This window comes from Tachysurus vachellii, chromosome 9 (genome assembly GCF_030014155.1).
Source record: "Tachysurus vachellii isolate PV-2020 chromosome 9, HZAU_Pvac_v1, whole genome shotgun sequence".
In the NCBI taxonomy this organism is placed as follows: domain Eukaryota; kingdom Metazoa; phylum Chordata; class Actinopteri; order Siluriformes; family Bagridae; genus Tachysurus; species Tachysurus vachellii.
This window is the reverse complement of record NC_083468.1, coordinates 24,319,689-24,347,342: the sequence shown is the minus strand read 5'-3', so window position 1 is coordinate 24,347,342 and position 27,654 is coordinate 24,319,689. Positions and strand designations below refer to the sequence as shown.

General features: G+C 37.4%; 1 protein-coding gene across 1 annotated transcript; it reads left to right on the top strand.

Annotated features, from left to right (window-relative positions):
* Positions 1 to 7,168: 7,168 nt before the first annotated feature.
* On the top strand, positions 7,169 to 11,896 carry LOC132851442 (cytochrome P450 1A1). The gene is made up of 7 exons (XM_060878338.1): positions 7,169 to 7,325; positions 7,788 to 8,669; positions 8,762 to 8,888; positions 9,045 to 9,134; positions 9,347 to 9,470; positions 9,733 to 9,819; positions 10,280 to 11,896. The coding sequence occupies exons 2-7, from the start codon at positions 7,830 to 7,832 to the stop codon at positions 10,587 to 10,589; spliced, it is 1,578 nt and encodes a 525-aa protein (XP_060734321.1). The 5' UTR covers positions 7,169 to 7,325; positions 7,788 to 7,829; the 3' UTR covers positions 10,590 to 11,896.
* The last annotated feature ends 15,758 nt before the right edge of the window (positions 11,897 to 27,654 follow it).

The following is a 27,654-nucleotide window of genomic DNA, read 5'->3' as shown; positions in this document are numbered from 1 at the left end:
TGGTCCACGAGGAAATTTTGTATGTCTTTTTTTATTTTCACCTTCCATCTTCCATCTATTACCAAAACTAAGACCAAACATTTCCTTCTGCTTCTTGGTGCTAAGGTTAGTTTAGATGTTAGGTGTCCCATCATGAATAAGCCCACATTAGTAATTATATTAATTGATGTTTTTCACAAGTATAGAATGAAAAGTGCGTGTGTGTGTGTGTGTGTGTGTGTGTGTGTGTGTGTGTGTGTGTGTGTGTGTGTAAGAGAGAGAGAGAGATTCATATTGAAGTTATTATTTCATTAGCAGTGATGTTTTTGTTGTTGTATGTATTGTTTAATTTTTCATCTTTCCATGTGGACACACTCGTAATTACTGCTGCAAAGTGTGTGCCTTGCTACAGGTAATTACATAACTCTCAGTGGGCTTCTTGAGTAAACTGCCGCGTGCTGTGTGAGTTTGGGTTATCTGACTGAGTGCACCATAGCAGCCTTATCAAAACAGAGAGAGAGAGAGAGAGAGAGAGAGAGAGAGAGAGAGAGAGAGAGAGAGAGAGAGAGAGAGAGAGAGAGAGAGAGAGAGAGAGAGAGAGAAAGAGAGAGAGAACATGAGTAACTGAAAGACTTGCACAGGTCTGCAGGACAAGCTGACAGCGCTGAGGTCTCTGATTAGAGGAGAGGGAGCGTTTTGGCTGAGTGATAATCTGAGCGCTGGGTCAGTCGAGGGAAGTGACAAGAACATGAGGGTGGAATTTGTACATGATAGTGTCGACTGTCTGCCACTGGCACACTGAGATATGGCACATATTTACTGGATAGAAACAAAAACTCTCACTGCTGATAGCTCAGTGTGGTTATAGTGGGATATTCTAGAGAATTAATAGATATTTGACATTATGTATTATATATATTTATATTCTAATAATAGAAAACAGTAAAGATTGCAGATTAATGTGTATATATTAAAGCTTACATTCATGCTTTTCTCTCTCTCTCTCTCTCTCTATACTGTATATATATATATTATGTAGAGAGAGAGATTATATTATATTATATTATATTATATTATATTATATTATATTATATTATATTATATTATATTATATTATATTATATAGAAATATTTTTATATATATTTATAGATAAAATTTAGCTTTTTAAATTTATGCCTTTTAAATTCTTTCTTTATTTTATTTCTTTATTTATTTATTTATTTTTATTAAAATAACCAAAACACAAACAGCACAATGACTCATTTTTTTTAATTGTATTATTTGTTTATATTATTATTTATTTATTTATCAGCAGAATGCTTATCCATTTATTTTGTATATCTTATGCTGTGAAGGTTTTATGCATACAACATCTTTATTCGGATAATTTTTTCCTTTCATTATTGGTAAAAAAAAAAAAAAACATTAATTACTTACAGTAAAAAATATTGAGAAGGCTTTGTGGAAAATAAAATCATATCATTTCAATTTTATTTTATACAAAAGAGACAAAATGACAAAAGATAAATTTGTGCATCTGAATTTAAAGCTTTTTTTGTTGTTAGTTTGATTGATTGATTGATTGATTGATTGATTGATTTTACACCTGATTGAAAACTGCACATAGTGCCACAATGTCCAGTGACTCTGGATGTATGAAACATTACACATTAATGTTAACTGATAAACATTTTAGAAACATTCTAACATAGTGAAAGCCTATTTTTTTAATCATCCTCCAAATATTTGCTCAGTCGTCGATCTGCATGTGAAATAAACTTCAGTAAAACTAAATAACACTTAAGTCTCTGCGTAAACTATCTGCTTGTCATTTGATGAATGGTAACAGAGAATGAATCCGAGGTTGTAAAAATGATTTGCATTGATTTGTAAAGTCATGTCTTCTCCTGGCATGAACCGTGTTTATGAAGCAACGTGCTGCGATCGCGTGCAAAGCCTCTGGAGAGCATTCAGCTCCTCTCACAGCCTGATAACACACACATCCACCAGTGGAACGGAAAAACCCAGCCAGATTTTACACCAGAAACCACAACCCGTCTCTCCCCCGCTCCACCCCACCTCGGTTTGATGCCCTTAAATGACTTAGCATTAATAATTTTATGTCAGCACTGTAACATGATTTGCTTTGACTTAAATAAACAATTAACTCAATTGCCTTGAGATATCGACTTCACTGGAACTTTGAGATTATCATGCATGCTTCAATGATGTCGTGATGTTTTCAGGGTGATTTCCTTTACACATTCAGAAACAAGAACTGATTTATTTTTATTTTCCAGCATGTCATCAGTGATGAGGTCATTTTTGCATTCAGTCTTGCACAAACGTCCTTTTCCCGTCCGGTGTTTCTCGCACGACAGCACTTTAGAAGACGCTGATTAACTTTCTCTACACAATACTGAACGCTGACACTGGAGACTCATTCCATTCATTTTTACATAAACATCTCCTCTCTTCTTATATCGTACGAAGGATTCGCCACATAAACACGTGTAATTGTTCATATGGTGAATTTGGGCATCTCCAGAGTCAGTGCTATGTAACAAAGTCTTCAAGGCACGGTATTATTAAATTCATTCATTTAAATAATGAGAATTAACAAGGCTGGTGATAACGGAGGTGACAGAGAGACTTGTTTTTATCTGTTAGAATGTACATGATAAAAAGAAGATTAGTACTGTGGATGATCTAAAAGCATTAAATGTAACTAGAAATGGATAGAAATTACTTAACTATACTGTATATCGTAAACATTTTTTGAAACAAATTGCAGCGGTACAAAACAATTATGAAAGTAAATTCTGATTATTTTGCTGTAACAGTAAGTGTATTATTCCTTATCTAAAAGGCAAAGATCAGATAGTTTCACTTGGATATTTGCTCCATGGCTCCAAATATACACAATGTCCTGAAATGTCTGGGTTTGTTTATTCTGCGTCAATAAATACATCAAACAGTTAACGCAACCAAACAGATTTTTTGCACTAGGTTTGTGTCCAAGTACCTTCAGGTCCTGTTGGTGCACAAGGTACCAAAAGTCCAAGTATTGACATCAGTAAACGAAGCAGACAAGCCAAGAAAAGGTGAAACTGTATATTAGGAAGGAATTCAGTGATGATGCACTTTTATTTTATTTTGGACGTAAGTGTAAAATAAGAACTTGCTCCGAAAATAAATGGTTTAAGTTCCGTCTTCAGCGTGAATCGGAGCAGATGGAGTATGGACACAAATGAAGCTCTATTTCTCGAAAACAAGACAATTTGTGTCAAACCAGTGAGGTGGAGCAGCTTCAGCTTGCAAATAAGTGCAGAAGACAAGCTTCACCCTCCATTATTATTATTATTATTATTATTATTATTATTATTATTAGTATTAGTATTAATAATAATAATAATAATAATATTAGTAGTAGTAGTAGTAGTAGTAGTAGTAAGCTAGAATGATTGTATTAAATAAATTAATAATTATAACCAAATAAATTTATAGACAACGATTCAGATTTTCCACTCAGATCTACAATTATACTATTTATCTTAAAAAAATTTTAAAGTATTGACACCCCTAAGGGGTATTGTTTAATAAATAATCCCCCCAAATACCAGAAACTTTGTTGCTGAAGTCTTTAACCATATCGTGTTTCTCTCAGGTGTCAATATGACGCTGTACACGTGGAAAATCCCTTTGTTATCCATTACTATGGGAAAAACCTTAGTTTCAAAATCAACCCTTAAACACCGCAGGAGAGAGGGGGAAAAACACACAAAAAACACAAAAAACAACGTGTTATGGTTACCTGTGTTACCTCCCAAACATACTGCAGGTGGATTCGCTCGGTTAAATTGCCCATAAGTGTGTATAAGTGTGTGAATGTGTATAAGCTCTAGATCAACACTCACCCTGATCATGATAAACGAGGAACTGATGATGAACGTTTTGTAGAAACCTTTTTATAATCAATATACAGACTGATCATGTAAATTTAAATCCAGAGTCACTTATTACATGATTTATTTGGATCATTTTTATGAAAGGTGGCAACAATTCTGAACATTCTTTATGTCGTATGGATATAAATACCCTCAACTTTTATTCACATACATGAAATTTACAGTAACTTTATGCATGTGGTATATAGTGAGGCTTGTATTCATGGTTGTTTTGTTCTTTTTGTTTTATCAAGGTTTAAATAAGTGCAAATTGAACTGAATTTTCTAACGAGTCCTGCGCAGGAACACACACTGAATACAGTGGGAAAAATTCTACACTTATTTGCAACAAAGAAAAAAGATCACTTGATTCACCCTCGTATTACTGTCGTTACATGGCCTTTTGTTTAATTAAACAATGTCCTTGTAAACAATAATAATAATTAAAAAAAAATAAAAATTAAAAATAAATAATAATAATAATAATAATAATATTAATAATAATAATAATAATAATGGTATTATGAAAAAAACTTATATAAATAAAAATTAAATAATAAATGAAATAAAAGACTATTCTTCTTATTCTTATTCTCTGTTGTTGTTGTTGTTGTTGTTGTTGTTGTTGTTGTAAAGCATTGCATTGCATTATATCCTAATTTACTATGGACAAAAGAAATGTACACAACAGGTAACATGTTATCCTTCACTTCAGCACTCGATCAATTTCTTCTAGATTTATTTGCATGGCTGTGTAAAGTTAACCTGCAACACTGCCAACCAACTCCCTCTCTCTCTCTCTCTCTCTCTCTCTCTCTCTCTCTTCCTTTCAGATGCCTTTGCGTGTGTGTGCACCTGTAAGATCTCTGCACTAGTTAAACATTAGCCAGGTTGCGTGAGAGCGCGTGAACCCGATGTTCACGCAGGATGTTTTGAGGAGGGGGTGGAGGGGTAATGGGGGAGGGGCAGAAAAGGAAGGGTAGTGGGGTAGATTAGAGAAGAAGGAGTTTTGCCTGACCTTTCATGGAAGGAGGCGGGGCTAGATGGGAGGTGGGAGGAGACAGGGCGTGGGGTTAACTGAGTTTACAGCTCACTCATCACCTCCTGCTGCTGCACTGAGGGCGGAAATCCAGATCACTGTACGCGCTTTACTATATGCCTTAATGTGCTATCGTGTTGCGCAAGGGCTCTCGGGTAATTACTGCTTGTGTAATACATTTCCGAGGATTTGTAACGCCAATACTCAGTGCTCTGCGGAAAGAGGCTGTGTTTCTGGACCTCTCACAGGCTGTCAAGCGTGCAATTATTGTCTTTATCAGAGAAAACACACTCAGCATTGCTGAATTCAAATGTAATTCAAATTTTCATGTTGGTGAGCTGTCATTTTGCGCATTTCTGGACATTATTATTATTATTATTATTTTTATTATTATTATTATTACTTTTATATTTTTCCTAAATATATAAACCATCTGTATACTTTCAGACATAATAATTATAGCTTTTTTATTATAACTTGCAGACTATTTTAAGCATAAAGCCTAGAGGGTTTTTTTAATGTATGATCAAAGTGTCTAAAATAGGATAATAGTTCCCAAACCCCACAAAGATCACAAAGCTTCTGTCCTTTTGAAGTCATCCCCATATGGAGAAAACATATATGTGTGTATTGTTATCACCCCTTACATATACACCGATAACATTAAAAGAACCTGTCTAATATTTTGTAAGCACACCTTGTGCCACCAAAAAGGCTCTGACACGTTGAGACATGGGCTCCATATTTTTGCATCTGGGGAAGGAATATGGAGAGCAGGTCGAAATCATGTTTCTTAAACCATTCCTAATCAATTTTTTGCAGTATGTCAGGGACCATTATCCTGCTGAAAAAGAAGCTCCTGCTATAAACCTGGTCTGCAACAATGTCTAAGTAGTTTGTATGCGTAACAATAACATCCACATAAATGCCAGGATCCAGCAGAACGTTTCCCAGACCATCGTACTGCCTCTGCAGGCTTGCCTGCTTCCCATAGTGCATCCTGGTGCCATCTCTTCCCAAGCAAAGCAATTCACACCCCACATGAAGTAAAAAAAATAAGAGATTCTTCAGACCAGATCACCTTCTTTCATTGCTCCATAGTCTAGCTCTAATGCTTTAACGCCAAGTAGTGGACAGGAGTCAGCATGTCTAATCTGACCGGTCTGCAACTACGCAGTCTCATATGCAGTAAGCTGTGATGCACTGTGTTTTCTGACCCCTCTTTATCAGAGCCAGCATGAAATACCAGGCACTGACAGATGTTATTATAATGTTATTTACTTCACATAGTGGTTATATATATATATATATATATATATATATATATATATATATATATATATATATATATATATATATATATATATATATATATATATATACGATATATATGAATGAATTGTCTTAAGGAAAATATTTAAAATTTAAATTTAAATACAACTAAAAATGAAAATAAATGGTTATTGCACGCAACTGCAACATGGGTATATAGAATATAAGGCAATAGCATTTATTTTTGGTGCACTGAGTAAGTGACTTGTGTGGAATTGGCTATATATGCTTTGTCCCGCCCCGCGCGCGCCTGTAGGTGGGGGTCCTGCAGGGGTTTGCGTGAGAATGCTGTGGGGGCGGCGGCTCTGCGGGACAGTTAATACACAATCTGCTCGTCCGCAGTCACGCGAAGGCGGTGGTGCAATGAATAGACACGAAAAGAGGACTTCAGGTTTCACAGCAGGGCGAGCAGTCTGCACTACAGAAATAACCAGTGAGGAAAAAACCGCATGCGCTTTATGGAGAGTTCAATTAATATTCACTCTTACAGGCGGTTCTTAAGTCTCTAAACACTTATAAGTACAAGTTTATTAAAATGATATAAAGCAACCCGGTGCCTCTTTTGAATTGAATGCAACAGCATATATCAGATTTTATTTATTCAGTGAATCTTTAAAACTTGATTTATTTAAGTTTGGCACTTTTTTTTTTATCCATGTATGTCACAATGGTTTATTTTTTAATGCTGCCTACAAACGTAATGTAATTATCCGTGTTATAAAAGGAGGTAAAATCATAAAGACTATCACCCCCCTCCACACACACACACACACACACACACACACACCTTTTTCTTCCCTCGCGCTTGTGCGCTCCTGTAATCTCCATTCACATCTAATTGCTACTCTCGCACCTCAAAAGCTCCGCCGCTGTGACGTCACTAGGCAGGCGGCCAATCAGTTCCAGAGCCCCTCTATAAAAAGTTATATTCATCGCGCACAATTTATAACGCTTCATAGAAGCAAAACCGATCAGAGAAAGGACGCAGGTGAAAGAGCTGGACATTGCGCACTGAGCTGTTTTGAAGGTAAGTCTGTCTGACTTTTTCTACTTTTCTGCAGTGAGGATTTATTTATTTTTTTACATTTTATTTTTGCATACGTGATTTATTAATTTAGTAATAATAAAAAATAATAATAATAAGATTTAAAAAAGATTTTCCTGTTTACTGAGTGGCAAGTCTCCAGGTGCGCGCGCGCTCACTGTCCCCGTCGGTCTGGCACGAGAAGGTGCGATAAACTTGTCTGATGTGTGTAATGTATCGAGCGCTGCACGTTTTTTTTATAATCTGGTCACTGATTTAGTGTTGTGCAGGAACTGAATAATACAAGTGTAGGTGTATTAATTCAATCACTCTAAGTGAATATGCAGTTACGCACAGAATGCGTTGAAGTTTGGATTTCATTGTTTTACGCATATGCATTCTCTCTCTCTCTCTCTCTCTCTCTCTCTCTCTCTCTCTCTCTCTCTCTCTCTCTATCACTCTCAGAGATTTATTTCTAAGGTGTTATCTCCCTGAGGCAAATAAGAAATGGTGCTGGCAGATATCCCATTTTTTGGTCCTATCTCGGTGTCAGAGAGTCTGGTGGCTATTATAACAATATGCACAGTGTATCTCCTGCTGTGGGTCACTCGCACCAAAATTCCTGAAGGTCTTCTGCCACTTCCCGGCCCGAAACCTCTCCCCCTCATTGGAAATGTGCTGGAATTAGGACGCAACCCACACCTGAGTTTGACAGCCATGAGCAAGCAGTATGGCCCAGTTTTCCAGGTCCAGATCGGCACGCGTCCCGTGGCAGTGTTGGGCGGTAGTGAGGTTGTACGACAGGCCCTGATCAAGCAGGGTGAAGAGTTTGCCGGACGTCCTGACCTCTACAGCTTCCAATTCATTAGTGATGGGAAGAGCCTGGCGTTCAGCACGGACCAGGCAGGTGTATGGCGTGCACGTCGCAAGCTCGCACACAATGCCCTGCGCTCATTCGCAAACATCGAAGGTCAGAGCGTTGAGTATTCCTGCGCCCTGGAGGAACACATCAGCAAAGAGGGCCTGTGCCTGATCGAGAGGCTGTGCAGCGTCATGGAGGCCAATGGCGGATTTGACCCTTTCCGTTACATCGTAGTGTCCGTAGCCAACGTGATCTGCGGCATGTGCTTTGGCCGTCGCTACAGCCACGATGACAACGAGCTACTGAACCTGGTGAACATGAGCGACGAGTTCAACCAAGTGGTGGGCAGCGGAAACCCGGCTGACTTCATTCCATTCCTGCGCCTCCTGCCCAGCACCAGCATGAAGAAGTTCCTAGCCATCAACAAGCGCTTTAACACGTTCATGAAAAAGCTTGTCAAAGAGCATTATGACACCTACGATAAGGTTGGTGCACTGTTTGAGATAGTGTATCTGAACAGCATGATGAGATTCTGTTGAGAATATAGGATGTTCATGTTGTCATGTGTCTTTGTCAGGACAATATCCGTGATATCACAGACTCGCTTATCGATCACTGCGAAGACAGAAGACTGGACGAGAACTCAAATCTGCAGGTGTCCGATGAGAAGATAGTGGCAATTGTGAATGATCTCTTTGGAGCCGGTGAGTTATCAAGGACAATCAGGAATTATTCATACAGACATGTATAGTATGTATAATATACGGCGAGATGAAATATAGGCGCACAAATACCTATGAAGCTAATCACTCTTTGGCATTTTCATGCATGGCCCCACACTGATCAGCATATCTTTACAGGTTTCGACACAATCAGCACAGCTTTGTCCTGGTCTGTTGTGTACCTAGTGGCTTATCCTGAGATACAAGAGAGACTGCATGAAGAGCTGAGTAAGTCAAGTTAATATTTGTCTGACTGACAGCACAAAAAGGATCACCTCGGTGTATTCTGCAAATAATCCTCTAATTTAAAATAGACACTCCAGTTCTGCGAGTGAATGGATGTAATGAGTCAATGAATCATCTCATGAGTCATCAAATGAGACACTCTCAAGCCATTAAGCTCTGCCCTTCTTTTTCTTCTACTCCTTTTTTTTTAACAGAGGAGAAGGTTGGAATAGACAGTACACCGCGCCTGGTGGACAAAACCAACCTGATTTACCTCGAGGCTTTCATCATGGAGATCTTCCGTCATTCCTCCTTCCTTCCTTTCACCATCCCGCACTGGTAGGATTCTCCATTATAGTTCCTGTTATTACCCAGAAGTTGATTAGCTTCCAGTAACAGCATGAACAACTGAAGTTTTTTTTATACATCTTATACCCCAGTAAACAGGAATTAATACACACTAGCATAGCATAATTGTCTGGCCGATTAAAATAATTATGAAATAAAGATTATAAATTGTATACCCATCCAATGCAGCTGTCAGAGCCGCTGTTTTAGAAATCGAACCAACCAATTTATTCCTGTGTGTTTTCTTTTGCAGTACCACAAAAAACACGTCCCTTAATGGGTACTTCATTCCTAAAGACACGTGCGTCTTCATCAACCAGTGGCAAGTCAACCATGACCCGTAAGTTTGACATTTTCTCCAGATCATATCTTTTTTAGAAATGGAACAATTTTTTAATTAATGATGAAAGAGCTGGCAAGGTTGGAATTTTTCTATGATGTCATTACCATGACAGTCTCGGATTTTTTCATAATAAGCGATCAGGATCTGATCCGAGTTATACATCAAGGCTCCAGATCCTTGCTCATGAAGCTGCTACACTAGCTTAGCATGAAGCGGCTACACTAGCTTAGCATGAAGCGGCTACACTAGCTTAGCATGAAGCGGCTACACTAGCTTAGCATGAAGCGGCTACACTAGCTTAGCATGAAGCTGCTACACTAGCTTAGCATGAAGCGGCTACACTAGCTTAGCATCAAACATTGCATTTCAGTTGTGCGAATGTTGTTCGTGCTGCACGTCTTAGCAACCTGAATATGTGACATGGCGTCATCTGATATGATTCTATAATGTTCTACAGGGAGATCTGGAAAGATCCTTCCATGTTCAATCCCGACCGCTTCCTCACCGCTGATGGCACCGAGCTCAACAAGATGGAAGCTGAGAAGGTCATGATCTTCGGCTTGGGCAAGCGCCGTTGCGTGGGAGAAGTCATCGCTCGCTCTGAGGTCTTCCTCTTCCTCGCTATCCTCATCCAAAGGTTAAAGTTCAGCAGCATGCCGGGGCAGATGCCAGACATGACACCAGAGTACGGCCTCACCATGAAGCACAAGCGCTGCCTCTTGCGCGCCACGCTGAGACCTGGGTTCGAAACTTCATGCACGGTGTGAGAGTATAAAATGAGCCGTAAATTCAGCTGTTTAATTTCAGGGATGCTAATGATGAGAATCCCTCATATTGTTGTGATGCTGTGGTCAGTATAGACTCAGAGGATCTCTTTAGTGCAGTGAGGGTTATCTCAATGTAGTGGCTGAAAATTTCTGACGCTTTTCTGTCTTAAATGCAGATACACATATTTTCAGAATATAGTCACCAAGCTGCCGGAAGAACAAGACAGTTCATCTTGTGAAACTAACATAATATATCGGTAAAGATGCTGTGTCCATGTCTAGTGATTTAGTTCACATCACTTTGGAGTTGAGTTCACTGGCTAATTCCTGGCTATATCTCAGGTACCTTGCTGCAGTGGTTAGAAAACATCAATCTGATTCTGTGGAACGTATTCATTACAAATCATGAACAATCTGTTCAGATGGCATGGACAGAATTAAATATTTTAGTGCCTTTGTCTTACAGTAAGCTGTAGTTTGAAAATTATGCATTATATAAGCCTTTTAGTACTACTGACTGTTATTTTTGCTATGATAAAATATATTAAGAGAAAAAAATTTGAAAAAGAATTTTTTTCTTTCTTTTTTTAATGATCCATAGCATCATCGGCTTGATGATCAACACTGAAGTTATTTTCAAAATGATATTTAAGCTCCATCCCGTAATGTGATCCATAAATTCATGTGCTGTTTTACTGATCAGTTTCCAATGTGCTTTAACTTCTGCTTGTACACAATGCTGAAGTTTTGTATCGAGATTTATTTATCGAGGCCTTCAGAGATATTGCTTTCAGTACAGGTAAAACTGATAGGCCACTGTTTTTTTCTGTGTGTGTGTGTGTTTGTGTGTGTGTATGTGTGTGTGTGTGTTTGTGTGTGTTTATGGGAAATAATGAAGGAGGTGAATTTATGTTGTAACTTTCTTGAAGTACAAAACAAAAATTCAGTCATTACAGTAATTGCCTTTTTGTACTTAATTGTACGTAATTAATTAATTGCCTTTTTGTACTCTGCTGTTGCAAAAGTTTTGGCACATTTGTATTCTTTGCCAAAATAAAACTAAGTGAAAAAAAAATGTCTACAAAGAACTGTCTACATTTCTTTTTACAATAAATTGGTTTGAAGAGTCCAGTAACATGTCAAGACAACAAGAAACACCAACCACTTTGAGATGTTTAACCAAAAACAAAATGGTGTGAGACGTGAGATGAATCAGAGCTATTGTTTCCATGCCCAAGCTGGTTATTTTCCTATAACAGCAAAAAAGTGTAAACAAATAACAAATAAAAAGTGTTTTATTCCTCTTACACCAGTTCTATGTTAGTTATACAAAATGTTCAGCTAAAATAGTCTATTGGATAAAAATTAATTGTGGATGTAAATCTATGTTGTTTTTAATTTTTTGATCCAATTCATTTGAATTATTTTTATGTTCTGAATTTTAACAATAGTGGGAACTGATATGTAAGTTACACAACTTAGAAAATCTCTTCTATCTATATATTTTTGACTGGGTTGAGAGCTGGTGAGTGTAGGACTGTAGGATCATCATTCAGTGAGCCTGAGGATGGGGCGGAGTCACACCCATCAGGATAAAGGCGAAGAACCTTGTAGTGATTTGGAGTAATTTGCTTTACACACACACACCCACACCCACACCCACACACACACACACACACACACACACACACACAACACACACACACGGTCAGTTTTATCAGCTTTGATTTGGTTCTCTTCCTGCATCCAACTTGATTCAGAGTCGATTCACTTTACAATCTGGAATGTTTGGATCAATTCCTGAATTATGTAGATTCAGAGCTGATTCGCTAAAGAATCAGAAAATGTCCTGGTCAGTTCCTGTAACTGATTTGATTCAGAGTCGAATCACTTTTCAATCTAGAAGGTTTGGATCAATTCCTGCAATTGAGTCGATTCAGAGTTGAATTGCTTAAGAATCCAGTATGTAAGATCACTTCCTGCACCTAATTAGATTCAGAGTCGATTCACTTACAATTACAGTCTTGAATATTTGTGTCAGTTACAGCAATTGAGTCATTTTTTAATCTAAACACTTTACAGTCCAGAATGTTTTGGTTTATTACTTTATTCGACTTCAGAATTGATGCTGAATCAGATTACTTTCCAATCCTGCATGCTTTGGTCAATGCCTTCAGTCCCACCATTTAAACATGTGAAAAGTGTCTTATTTTGGATGAATGTTTACATGTTTGGGTAGACATGCCTGTGCAAACCCAGAATTAGTATCAATTCTTGGCCATGCTTCCCTGCTTGAATGTTAGGATTATGTAAGCGATGCAATGTTATTCCCTGTCTTCCTTTGTAATGTTTTTTTTTATTGCTCTGGTTTCCTAAGTGTCTGCAAAGTGACTTAGGAAAAATAAGATAAATTTAAATCTTAAATTTAGATTTATTTAAATTTAAGATAAATTTAAAAATATATAAAATATAATTCATTAATTGACATCTTTCACTTATAGTTATAGTCACTGTACTTGTCTGCACGTTCATAATAAAAGGGAAGTAGCTGTACTTTTCCTGGGGCGGTCTCTTTTGTACCTTTAATACTTATCTTTCACCTGGAAACATGTGTAAAAATTCTTCCAGAAGCAAGCTTTAAAGGTACACTATGCACCTTTCTAGGTAAAAGATACACACTAAAGAAACAAAAGGTGTATGCTTGAGGGTGCCCTTGACTGAGAGCTTGTAATAATAACGTTCCTAACTATTCCTAGTTCCTAATATTTCTAGATCTATCGTACTTAATGATTCTGCAGGAAGAGAATCTGCAAGAGAATCATGGTCTCATGTTCATTTGAATTCAATCTAAACCTGGTTGTATTGCTCTTAAGACTTAACTTGATCTTAGACTTGACTTAGACTTAGTCTCTACAGGATTTCACAAATTTCACAAATCTCTGATATTTTTCTAAATGATTCCCGGATTCTCCGCAGATTTGTGCCACGGCGTGATGTCATCACAACAGGCATTCAGGAGAAGTTCTCTTCGATTCAGGTGCGTGGAACATGAGTACACTCAGTGGCGGTTCTAGGATTATTCTGTAACAGGGACCATTAAGGGGCCACATGTTACATTCAGGGGCCAAGTACAGGGTACATTCAAGAACACAAAATAATTAATTCAGTACGGTGCAAATACATTTCGGCAGTCATTCGTTTTTCAAACGCTCGAGTGCCGCCAATTGTTTGGGGGTGGAATTGCATCTGTGATCGTTGTGAAAAATTCTCTGGTTGCTCTTCTCGTCGACGATTGATGGAACGGGGGCCAATCAGGGGCCAATCTGACTTCAGCAGGGGCCAGGGCCCCTCTGGCCCCGCCTCTAGGACCGCCCCTGAGTACACTTATCAGAGAAAGTGTCTTCACTGGTAGGAGTTTAAATGTGGAATCCTGTCTAGCAATTTCACCAATTCAAGTAAAAATTAAAAAGACTGCAGATTTTGAGAAAAAAAAATTAAAAACAGTAAAATCTTCAGTCTCCAAATGGAGACCCTGGGGCAGAATGAGGACCTGCTGGAAATCTAACTCTCACATTTGGCTTGAGAATGTCCATGAGGAGCGACGATCTGAAGCTTGGCTAGAAATGCATGAACTGACCTTCTCACACTGTCGCTCTGTGACTCGTACCAGGAGCAACAGAAGGAAAAAAATCGCTTCTTTATTCTTTAATTCTCGCAATGTGAGTCGTGTCACTTTGTTTGTTCTATCATCAGGCCACAAATGTAACATGGGAGTAAATTGTTATTGCTATTATGCTCTTATGAACACACAAGAATGTTTATTAGCAGATTCACAGTACAGCCATTCAGGCCCTCACATGTACAAAGCCACAAGCCAAAATCATAATACCACGACAAGTAATAACAGTGTGAATTAGAGCACGGTTGCATCATGATTTGGCTGTGGCGCACATCCATGCGGTTTCATAGCATTAATTTGTTGAAGGGGACGTTGTTGATCCAGCAGACTTTAAGCCCACAAAATCACAATGCTTTATGGGAGGCTGAAAGCACACAGATTCACCGTGTAATCTGTATATTCAAACAGTTGCAGTGTGCTGCCAGTGTCTCGTGTTTACATAACATAATTGCTGTGTATTCAGCTTGCACAGACACACACACACACACACACACACACACACACAGCCTCTCTCACGATCGAAACATTTCAACCCAGTGTGCTCCCTTTGTTTAACTTTTGCGTGTGACATGAAAGACAGAAATGTGAAACCGTGTAGATCCCTGTCACTACTAAGTCCTGCACTGATCCCGAGTGCTTGCACTTTTGTCAGCAGATAAGTGGCTTTGTCAGGTCTGAAGGTATGTACTGTCTTTTAAACAACGCCGTCCTGCACCAAGACCGATCACCAGGACCGCCAGGGTGAAAAGCTTTGACTCTGAATAGTCAAACAGACGCCATATTGATTCACATGGAACTGTATGATTCACGACTCTATAATTCACATCGGACACATCTTCAGCACACTGTGTTATTAATGCAGGAAGTGAACACGACACTAGGAGGAAGTGAATCCCATCACTGATAATCATGGAGTGAGTTCTCCAGACTCCAGGTCCCTGAGACCCTGTGTAGGATAAGTGCTACTGAAAATGGAGGGATGTTGCATAAGAGTCCAAATAGAGCAAACACCTAAAGTGCAAATACAAGAAATTAATCATTTGATTAGGGGGGCACGGTGGCTTAGTGGTTAGCACGTTCGCCCCGGGGGTTTCCTCCGGGTACTCCGGTTTCCTCCCCCGGTCCAAAGACATGCATGGTATATTATATTAAACAATAATATATAATATATATTTCTTTTATCTCGTTTGATCTGCATCAGTAAAATTTAGTCATATATGCTAAAGAATTTTTTTTTTTATATATATATATATATATATATATATATATATATATATATATATATATATATATATATATATATGTATGTGTGTGTTTGTATGTGTGTGTTTGTTTGTGTATAAGTGTAATAATTATATAAATAATTCATAATTATTATACAAAATGTACATTTATTGGCTTTTCACCATATAAGCAAAGAAATAACAACCCTGAATCAAGATTGTTAAGTGATTCGACTCTGAATCAATTTAGTTGCAGGAACTGACCAGGACTGATCCTGATTCTTAACAAATCAACAATAAAACATTAATTTATTTATCTGTAAATAGAGAGAAAATAACACACACACACACACACACACACACACACACAAAACACTTAAGTCATGGCATTTACATGTTCCCAGTCATTCAAATACATGCAATATCTGAGACATCAAGATCCAAGTCATTTAAAATAGTTTAAACATTATACATTTATTTTCATGCATTTTTTTACATGCATTTTTATACAATCGTGTGACTCCTTGTGATCTTTCCCTAAATTATTAACATGTTTCATTTAAACGTCATTTAAAGGGAATAAACTCCATCAGTAAATGGTTTAACTCCAGCTTTGGGGTGTTTTGTGCTTCCATCCATGCAGAAAAAGTTGTAACCTGGACCATAGACTGGACCAAAGACTGGACCAAAGACTGGACCAAAGACTAGACCATGACCACAAACATCCACTGATGGAAGCATGACTTGAAGCTGGTGGTGCTGACGTACACACCTGTGTCCATTATGTACAGAGACTTTTGGGAGACCTTGTATTTTCCCTGAACTATTTTTTTTTTAGTAATAGTGAAGGATTTTCTTTCTACAAAATAACGGCTTCAAAACGATCAGCAAGATTACTTCAGGAAATGTTCCATGGGGTGCCGATTTTTTAGAAACTCCACTGTGTCTGTTTCTTTTTTCAGTTTTTTTCTCTATTTCTTTTGATTTGTTTTTATCTATTTGAGAAAAAAATAAATAAATAAATTGGGAAATTGGAACCTTTAGTATTATATACTTCTACAGTATTTTGAGAAGTATTTCTAGGAATATTCTTACATGTTACAATTAGTTTGATATTTACAAATCATACATTTGTATGATTTGCAGCCTTTTTGGGTCATGTCCATCATCATGTAGCAATAAATCCTGGTGATTGACATCTTCCTGATTGAACACAAGTCTGTCATTGAGATATGTGGAGGTTCACGTGTTCCACCAGGTTCTCCGGTTTCCTTTCATTTCCCTAAATCTTGACAGGTGGATTGGCTGGATGTGAAACTAACCCTCTGTAACCCGTTGGTGTTCTCTATCTTCAGCACACTGTGTTATTAATGCAGGAAGTGAACACGACACTAGGAGGAAGTGAATCCCATCACTGATAATCATGGAGTGAGTTCTCCAGACTCCAGGTCCCTGAGACCCTGTGTAGGATAAGTGCTACTGAAAATGGAGGGATGTTGCATAAGAGTCCAAATAGAGCAAACACCTAAAGTGCAAATACAAGAAATTAATCATTTGATTAGGGGGGCACGGTGGCTTAGTGGTTAGCACGTTCGCCCCGGGGGTTTCCTCCGGGTACTCCGGTTTCCTCCCCCGGTCCAAAGACATGCATGGTATATTATATTAAACAATAATATATAATATATATTTCTTTTATCTCGTTTGATCTGCGCGCGCGCGCGTGTGTGTGTGTGTGTGTGTGTATTCTATAGTGTAAATTTAATGGTCAGAATGTATTCTGTACCTGTTTAACACCTTACGCATGTTGGGTTGAATTCATAAACCTGTCAGTACCCAGTCTGGCTTGTGCTATTATAAAATCCCACTCCATTTCCCATTGTATTTATAATTGTTGTCTTGTAAGAAATAACTGGAAAGGTTGCCTTTATTTGTTCAGTCAGTTAAGTGTGCATTTAGGTCTGTAACCCTGTTATCACAGTGCGGTGCCTTGCTCTGGTGCTATCAGGGGCCGCTGTTGGCATTTCCTCTGCTGAGCTGATAGCAGGGCAGAAATGGCGTCCGCGACATTCCCATAGCGTGCTAACTGCCTATAGCGAAGTTCCTCTTTGTACTGAGTGTGTGTGACTAAAATCAATAAACATTCCTTCTCATGCTGTGTCCATTTCTAAAGAGGAGGTTATGCAAGGTCTGGGTTATGCGTCTCCATTCGTGCCCTCCATGTTTTCTCTGTCTCACTGTCTTTCCCTGAACAGGAAACCACCCCCCACCTCCCTAAACACCCCAGCACACACACAGGAAGTTCAGCGAGTCCCAGCGAGCCGAAGAGAGCAGGTCATATCGATTGTGGTAGCAGTGTTTACCTTGTGGCTTTTTTTAAAATTCTAATCTGCAGCCAGTGGGCTGGAGGCCAAAGGGCCAAGCTCCGCAGTGCGCCGGGCCATCGTGCCGAGCGCCAGGGGCCGTTCCTCTGTTTTCACACGCAATGCCAAGCCCCACACACACACACACACACACACACACACACACACACACACACACTTATGCATGTTTGTGTTTGCGTGTGAGTGAAGGACATATCAAGGATGCTTATCTTAAGAAATTGTCTGACACTAATCTTTCCGTGAGAGCTAAAGAAGATTTTGATTTATTTATTTATTTATTTTTATCTATCTATTTGGACTTCCCAAAATATTTCTAGCAGTTTGATTACTAGAAGAAGAAGTACAACCTAGTATGGTTAGGTCATAAAAGTGTCAGCTCGCTCTCTTGATTATTTAAACCTACCTCCCACGGGTTTCGAGGCAAAAGTTTATACAAGTTGTTGTGTGGGCTTTGGTGCCGTATTAATCCGTGTACTTCCTTCCTGTTCATGAGAGCAGTGTGACAGGGAGGAGCTGGAGATGAATGACATACTTTTCCATCTGTCATTGAGTGTGTGTGTGTGTGTGTGTGTGATGTGCGGGAACATTTCCCCTATAGCCTGATGAGCTGTCACTGTCAGTCTCATGAGACTCCTGCACAGCTTGTTTTGGAATTGCAGCACACGTGTGTGTGTGTGTGTGTGTGTGTGTGTGTGTGTGTGTGTGTGTGTGTGTGTGTGTGTGTGTGTGTGTGTGTGTGTGTGTGTGTGTGTGTGAGAGTGAGCATGTGTGTGTGTGTGTGTGTCTGTGTGTAACTGTATGCCTGTATGTGAATTAAGTTCACAGGTTTCTTAAGCGTTAAGTGTGTGAAAAGGAAACCTTTAGCCAAGCACTGTGGCAATACTGTAATTGTCGGTTGCTTGGCTTATACAAACAATGCCGAGTTATAATGTATGTTCATTTCTTCTGACAGAAAAGCTGTGTATTGTGTCAGGAAGGCCTTTGTGTAAGTGTCAGATCCTGACTGACATGCTGCTGACATATCCAGCAGGTCAACTCTTCTTGAAAAGAACTCTCAGCAATACCTGACAATAAAGACACTCAAGACTCAAGTTTTTACTATTATAATTATTTTATTATTATTATTATTATTAGTAGTAGTAGTAGTAGTAGTAGTAGTAGTATCTTCACCTATTAGTGTAAATGTCCTGTATTTGACTTTATATTTTGCATTTGTAAAATGTGACACTAGATTTTTAGCTTTTATCTTTACCTTTAACCACAAAGCTGTTAAATTCTCTAATCTGATTGGTCGATTCATTTTCTATAAGAGCAACACTGAGTGTAGTTTTGTCTTCAAGACAAATCTCTGGTTTGTATTACTGCAACAGCTCTAATAAATATTATTATTGTTGTTGTTGTTGTTGTTGTTGTTATAATAATAATAATAATAATAATAATAATAATAATAATAATAATAATATGTTAGTATTATAATTATATTATAAAATTATAAGTAATTGTGTATGTGAAATAAAATTTGATTTGATTAATAATAATAATAACGATAATAATCGTTATTATTATTATTATTATTATTATTATTATTATTATTATTATTATTATTATTATTACTATTATTATTATACTCCTTATCATGGACTTATATTGCAGAGGCTTTACATGATCTGAGGCTTAAAAAAAACACCTGGCTGTTAACGTTTATTATTTAAAGAAGGAAGGAGTCTCCAGGGTCTTGGCTTTATAATTCATTTCCTGGTAATACAACGTTTTTTTTGTATTAAGGCTTCTACCTGTCTATCTATCTTATCTTCTCAGATGGTTGTTTGGATTAGAAAAACTCTCCACATGATAAAGATTTAAGGATTCCATCCAGAGCATAAGTAGAAATGTTGTGATGTCTCTGTGGAGTTACTGTGTTTGTATGTATTTCCTCCAGGTTCTCCAGTTTCCTCCCAGTTCCCAAAAATATGCCACTGGTGTATAGGTTGATCTAAATTGGCCCTCATTTTGAATGAGTGTGTGTGTGTGTGTCTGTGTTTGTGTGTGTGTCTGTGTGTGTGTGCACGTATGTGTGTGTGTATGTGTGTGTGTATTCCCACCTCACACCCAGTGTTCACTTTTTTTTTTTCAAAAAAAAAAAAAAAACTCCACTTAAGTTTAAGGTACAAACAGGTACGAATGTTTATCGATGAGTGACGAGGGCTCCTGGTTACACGGCATGATGGACACATGACAGTAGAGGAACATCATGTAAGGTACATAATTAGACCTTAAGGACTAAAAAAGAATACTAAAATATGCTTTAGAGGTGTATTTCTATACTTTATAGCTTTTTTCATGAAACATGTCTACACCGTGTCACACAGTATTCATGATTCAATTTGTATTCGTGGCATCAATTAAATTTCCGCGAAATGAAACCTTACCTCACTACGTCATCCTTGTTAACTCGTGTCCTTACAAATTTCTCATGAGATCAGGTTAGCGTGCGCTCTACACTACACAGTATGCAGAAATGTTGCTTTTAGAAATGCAGGAAATACCCAAAAGCATCGTTTCCCACAGATCACGTTCTCCGGCAAAACAAAAAGTAGATGAATGAAGAGCGTGTGTAGAGAGAGTCATTTTCAGTCTCAGGATTTGGCAACCAGTACACTGTAAATTTTAGGGGTTTTCCGGTCGTAATGCACCTGACTCGATTTGATCATCAGCCAAACCCTTGACCCACAGAGCTAAGAAGTCACACAGTGTTAGAAGGAACTTAACACTTGAAACTTTTCTAAGAACCTCGACGCTGCAAGCAGTAAGGCTTCACGGAGTTGTATCGATGAGGCCGTGAGATTTGACAGAGATTAGTTTGATGAACAGATATTTGATCGATGCATCCAGAAAGCTAAGAGTGTGTGTGTGGTAGCGTAAGGGAGCTGGGTGTGTAAATACACACTGCTTGTGTGCAGCAGAGTTGCATTTTCTCTTGCGTGAGAGTGCAGGGCGGCTGGATGTGACAGGAGCACTCGCGTGTGACTGTTCTTTCTCTCTCGCTCGCTCTGTGGTAGCGTGAGAGCTCGGCACGGTTGAGGTTGAACACCAGGTTTTTCCAGTTTTTTTTTTTTGTTGTTCTCCACTTTGCTTCTTCTTTGGTTTTGTTTTGTTTAAGTGCCCATTTGTACACAGGACTGTATCAGTACAGAGCTCTCTCCATGCACAGGGGTCCAGTAGCTCTTCTGTGACACATCAGTGTTCTTTTAGTGATTATTAGCAGCACAGCACAACATCACATGGAGGAAATGATGCACAGGCTGAAGTGCGAAATATTTCGTGCAAAAAAAAAAACTCAATAAAAGCAATTAACGACCTCGTGGAATCTGTTAATAAGATGTGGTTTGTTATCTAAGCATGATGGGAAGCTGCTCATGGGTGCATATTTGAGATTTAGTTTCAGGTGCAGATTCACAATTATGCAAATCTCATGCAGCTTTTTCTGGAATTTAATGATTTTTGTGATGCATCTAAGTGTAAATCCTATGTATACTTAAATACCTGGAAATCTGAATTTTGTGCACTTTTAACAACACATAATGGCTCATTAATGCCTTAGTGCTATTAAATTAAATCCACTGTTCTGAGTGGTCAGTGGGTGTAGATTTTTTTTCTATAACAGCAGTGGTTACTGTCACAGGTTTTATAAAGTTTTTATGCTCTTTCACAGAAACTTTAGCTTTTTACAGAATAATTGTGAATTCTGAGGTGAATAATTAAAGGTGGGGTCTCCGATGTTTGAAAGCCAATGTTGACATATAAAATCACCAAAACAAACACGCCCCTAACCCAAATGGGTCCCACCCCTGTATTAATAGCTCCACCCACACATACATACGTAACCCAGGCAACTAATAGAAAGAAACGTGTCTATCATCGCTGAAGTGAAGAACAATACGATTGCAGATAAACAAACAAGCAAAAATGACACACAAGCATAATCATGTAAAGGACAAAGGCATATATTAGTTCTGTGTAACAAAACAAAACCAACGTTACTCACCTATCGAGAAGGAAAAAAGCGCCTCGGCGTCTTAAGTAAAGTTGGTCACATATTCACAGATTGGAGTTTCCCGAGTCAATAACTCCTGAGGTAACCACTGTTACTACACAAAACGTGGTTGTAGCTGCGTCTCTACATTACTACGATAGAAAAGAGGTGTTATTTGTGTAGTAACAGTGTTTAGCTCAGGAGTTATTGACTCTGGAAACTCCAATCTGTGAATATGTGACCAACTTCCTGCTCCTTCAGTTCTCTCCAGCGCTGGAAAGCTGATCCTATATTAACACGTCCTGCTTCTTACCTTATTGTAAGCCTTTCTATGCTTTCTTTCTTTGTTTTTATCCTCCATGTCAATGTTAAAACCGCTTTCTGCTAATGTCACACATGCGCACTGAACACTCTCTCCGCCCATATTGACAAGTCCCGCCCCTTTCTGCTCATTGGCTACACCTTTGTTTTGATTTTTGTTTAGTTTTCGGGCCGATTGAGTTTTCTGAAGCATTTCTCAAAAATCGAAGACCCCACCTTTAACAGACATCTAAGATAACATGTTTACAAAAGTTCTTAATGTGGTGATGTTTTTACCAAAAAGACATTTTGTTTAAAATTCACAGAAGGAGTCTCCAGTGTCAGTCTTTCACTGAGGGCATTTGTGTTCTGTTTCTTAGACTCATGACAAATTGCAGGGTTTATTTTTGTCTTATTATGAGGATAGAAAATATTAAAACTTTATTACACAGTGCTAAATGTCCTTTAATAGGATATTTTTGACATCACGTGTCACGTGATCCCAACTTCCATTTATCCAGCTTAGATGGAAAAAGGTGTTATAATAAAACAAATCCATCTACCACCATAGAATAGCATTTCCAAGTGAAACCTTAGAAATCTGACATCATTTATGTTCATCATTTTTATCTATGAATATTAATCGCCATAATGTCCTTTTTCAAAGCTCGATGGCCTTTTTGAGCTGCATTTAAATACAATTCTGACAAATATATGCCTATTTTTTCAATAATTTGATGTAATCTTCCATCTAGTTAATATTTCACCTAGTGGTCAAAATTGGGAAATGCCAGAAGCACTAACAGAGGTCCAAATAGGGCAGGATTTGCACTGCACCAAACTCACTTTGAGAACATCTTCAGTAGAGGAGGAAGGCGATGAGGAGGAGGATCAGAAACGCACGCGTCCAATATTAACGTCTTGAGACCCGAATGTCCTCATATGAGGACATAACATTTTCTCACACTTCATTGTCTATATATATTTATTGTACAACCTTATATGAGGACTGTTAGGTATAATTCTTTTGCCAGACTGCTTCCTTGAAAACACTGATTAAATTTATAGTCATCAGCTATGAATTAAGAGAAACAGTCAGGAGAAATTGTAATGTACACAACAGTAGCATACGGGTCTCAGGAGGTTAACAGGGTTGGTTAGTTTAACAATACTAGACGAAAGATGTTTTATATTAAACAATATGAATTAAATGTAATGCATTTCTGCATAGATAAGCTCCTGGTAGTCCAGCAGAAGGATCCTGCGCTCTCATTTCCATGACCTGGGTTCGATTCCCAGGTAGGGAGCTAACGCAGCCACTGAAGAGTTAACACTCAGTGTTGGTCTCAAGCCTGTGTAAAATGTGAGGATCGCGTCATGAAAGTTATCCAGCATAAAACATGCTCCAAATCTAATATATGGGCCAAGTGATCTGCTGTGGTGACCCTGAAACACTGAGCATCTGAAAGAACAATAAAAAAAATTTCTGCAAAAATGTTACTGCATATATAATCATTTCTATTTCTAAGATATGTTGCACATTTTGGGAGAGAGCGAAAGGGTGATGAAGGTGTATAATGTCCATGGGAATACTTTTGTCCACATGGAACAGATGAAGACAATATGTTTCTTTGTACCCTTGACCAAAAGTTTTGGATAGTAGTAGGACCTGCAGACCCTGGTTAATGATCCATCCATCCATCCATGTCCATCCCGGGTCTCAGCGAGTCTGGGAGACCAACACATCTCTTGGCATAATCACACACACAAGACAATTTAGAGATAACAGTCAGCCTTTAAAGCATGTCTGTAGACAGTGGGAGAAAACCGTAGTACCCAGAGGAAACTCCAAAGCACAGGGAGAACATGCAAACACCACACACACATAGCACACGTGCAGGAATCGAACCTTTAACCCTAGAGGTACAGTATGAAGCAACATGTCCACTTCTAAGCCATTCTGCTGCATGGTTTACGATAATTACAATATTACCATTGGACAGAAGTTCTAAATGAGCTCCTAGACCGTACACTGGATGACGGCTATTCTTTTGGTTTATTCACAAACCTTCGACAAAATTCGTTTGTTAAAGCCTGCTGACAAATTTGTTTGAGGATATGTCTCATGTGAGATGTTGTCACCTAAAATAGATTTGAATTGAACCGTTTTTTTTTTTTTTTGGAATGAAGTGTTTTTTTTTCCAAGATGCTGAAAAGTGCTGAAAGAGATTAAACTTGTACTTGTCACACAACTAATCCAGAATATCTCTGAATAAAAGAGAAGATTTGGTAAATTAAGGACTGATTTGCAATTTTTTTTAGACATAGAAATGCAACTGGATAATGTTTAGGAAAATTTAGAAATGTCTAATATACCACACATGGATGCAATTTCACATTCAATTCTATTTGTATACACTTTTAACAATGGACATTGTCTCAAAGCAGCTTTACAGAACATAAGAAACATAATACAAAAATTTTAATATTATACAAATATTAATATAATCCAAAAGTTCAACATTAATATTAGACTTATATTTAAATGTGTTTGTATTTATAATGAATTTATGTATTTATAATTTATAATGATCTATAATGAACAAGCCTGAGGTGACTGAGGTGACTGTGGTAAGAAAAAATTTCCTTAGATGGAAGAGGAAGAAACCTTGAGAGGAACCATTTTGCAAAGGCTCCTGTTAGATACTCTAGCATTCTTTGGTAAATTATCTTGCACCAGTGTTGTATAAAGTACTAGAAAGCAACACTTGAGTAAAAGTACAAGTATCGTACTAGAAAAAGACTTTGGTAGAATTGAAAGTTGCCTTTTAGAATATTACTCAAGTAAAAGTCTTAAAGTATCTGATATTTACTGTACTTAAGTATCAAAAGTCATTTTCTGATATTTAATGTACTTAAGTATTTGAAGTAAAAGTAAAAAGTAAAATTTCAGTGATTTTCTGTAGGTATAAGAGCAGGGGGCGGCTCTAGGGTCTCATCTTTAGGGGGTTTTAGTCCTCAGTGAGAATTTAAAACAAGAAGAGTTTTATATTATATATTATATGACTACATAGTAAGCCAAAAGTTATGGTATTATTAAATGGCAAAAGTGGACACCAAAATTTTATGCATGATGTAATGATGCCAGTCTTGAATCAGATCAGTTCATGTATGTGTGCATTCTCTACAAACAGTGTGTCCAATGAATGCAGTCATTAATAAACAAATATTCACAAGACAAAGACCAAATCAATAAATGTTATTTTTATTTAATATTAAATGGATTGTTTGCATTATTATTTTGTTTGTGCTACAACTCTGGTAATAAGAATATTGACATTTCACTGCTTTTGGTTGCCGTCTTTGCGGCTTTCTGCCCGAATTAACGTTATAGATAAATGCCTCTAGCTCTGACTGCGCATGCACGCTGCGCGTCCCTGTACTTCTCCGTAGAGCGTGAGGAGCGTAATGCAATCTAGGAGCAGTGATTCGTCAAACCTCCCTTATTGCAGTCGCACACATTTCTTCTGATTTTATTTTGAAGTAACGAATAACGAAGACGCTTAGTGGAAATATAACGGAGTAAAAGTATACAGTACATTTTATCTAAGAAATGTAGTGGAGTAAAAGTGAAAGTTGACATAAATTTAAATAGCGAAGTAAAGTACAGATACGTGACATTTCTACTTAAGTACGGTAACGAAGTATTTGTACTCCGTTACATTACAACACTGTCTAGCACTATATTGGTATTGACTAATGGTGAATGGATGGATTATGGTTTAAATCTAAATTAAAGTTTATGTCATTTTTAATGTCCGCCTTGCCTCACCAATAGCTATGTTGACAGGCCTCTGATGCTGTATATGCTCTGATTCATATACAGTAGCACCTTATGCTTGAATCATCCTTTAGTCATCCATTACTGGTTATGAAAAATGTACCTGAGTTACATGTTCAACAGGAAGTCGCATTCCTTAATGTCCTGAAGATCACATGAAGAAGAGTTTTTTCCTTTTTAGCTTTGTTTTAGATGATATTGTAATATTGACTGATAAGGTCACTTTGAAACACAACCCTTTTTTATTAGTTGGAAAAGAAATTATTAATGCATCAGAAAAATGTATTTAACTTTATTTAAAAGAACCTGAAGCCTGTACAGAAAAATGGAATAAGAATTTGATTTAGAATAATTTAGATTAGAACATTTTGTGTGTTTGTTACTTCTATAATAATAATAATAATAATAATAATAATAATAATAATAATAATAATAATAATAGCAATAACAACAACAACCACAACAACAATAATAATAATAATAATAATAATAATAATAATAATAATAATAATAATAATAATAATACCAATAAAAACAACAACAACAACAACAACAACAACAATAATAATAATAATAATAATTTGTAACACTTTGAAACCTGTTACTCATTTCGGAGCAAAATGAAGACACATAAAGCTTTGAAAAAGTGAGATGTTTTCACCTGAAACAGATTTGAATTAAACACGTGTTTTCTTCCAAGATGCTAGTTGAAATATTAAAAATGACAAGAGATAGTATGTAGTAGCAGTACTATTTCAAAAAGTTTATGAATAAAAGAGAAGTTTTAGTAGGTTAAGTGAAGGATTTGTATTTTCTATTTTGGATAGTTGATTCGCCTTTTTGCGGCGACTCCTGTTAGATACATTAACATCATTTGGTAACTTATATTGGTCTTGGCTAATGGTGAATGGATGGACAACTGGATATTAAATCTAATTTAGTGTTTTAACTCTTCTACATTTTACCTCTAGACTTGTTTTATATATAAAAGTGCAGGAAGTTTGAAATGCTTTTGCACTTTTCAGCCACGACAGAACAACGCCGGTTCTCGCCGGTTCATTCTCTACTCTTGTGTTCTTCTGCCTTTATTTTTGCAAGCTTATTCACCAAGAGCATCTTCGGAAGGATGCACATCTGCATGTTCTTAATATCAAGTCTTGATGTTTTCATACTGGTCTACACTGCCCCCTCTGTTTGTGTTGGTTAATTTTTTTTCACTGTATTTTTCTTACATCTATGAAATACTTTCAATACAATTTTGATGAATTTAAGAACACAAACAGCTCTAAATCTGTGGATACAAATTCTCAGCTATGCTAGCACCACACTGCTAACTCTGCTAGGCTAAACACGTCAGAGAGGAAATATTCACGTAGCCATTTGTGACTGATGATTGATGCTAGCTTGCAAAAAACTACTACAAACTTGTTACTCTTGGAAAAGCACCGCAAAAATATAGCAGCAATTTAACATCTGTGGTACATCGTTAGTTAAGATACTAAAGAATGCTAAATGTATTAAAGGACGTGGTAAAGCTATTGCTATACGTGTTGCTGGAGTCTCAATTATTTTAATGCTGTTTATGAACTATTTTATATTTTGTTTTGA

Coding starts and splice junctions, on each gene's coding strand:
- LOC132851442 (XM_060878338.1), top strand. CDS start 7,830: ATGGTGCTGGCAGATATCCCATTTTTTGGTCCTATCTCGGTGTCAGAG. Junction 9,135..9,346: donor GAGACTGCATGAAGAGCTGA/GTAAGTCAAGTT, acceptor TTTTTTTAACAG/AGGAGAAGGTTGGAATAGAC. Junction 9,820..10,279: donor TGGCAAGTCAACCATGACCC/GTAAGTTTGACA, acceptor AATGTTCTACAG/GGAGATCTGGAAAGATCCTT.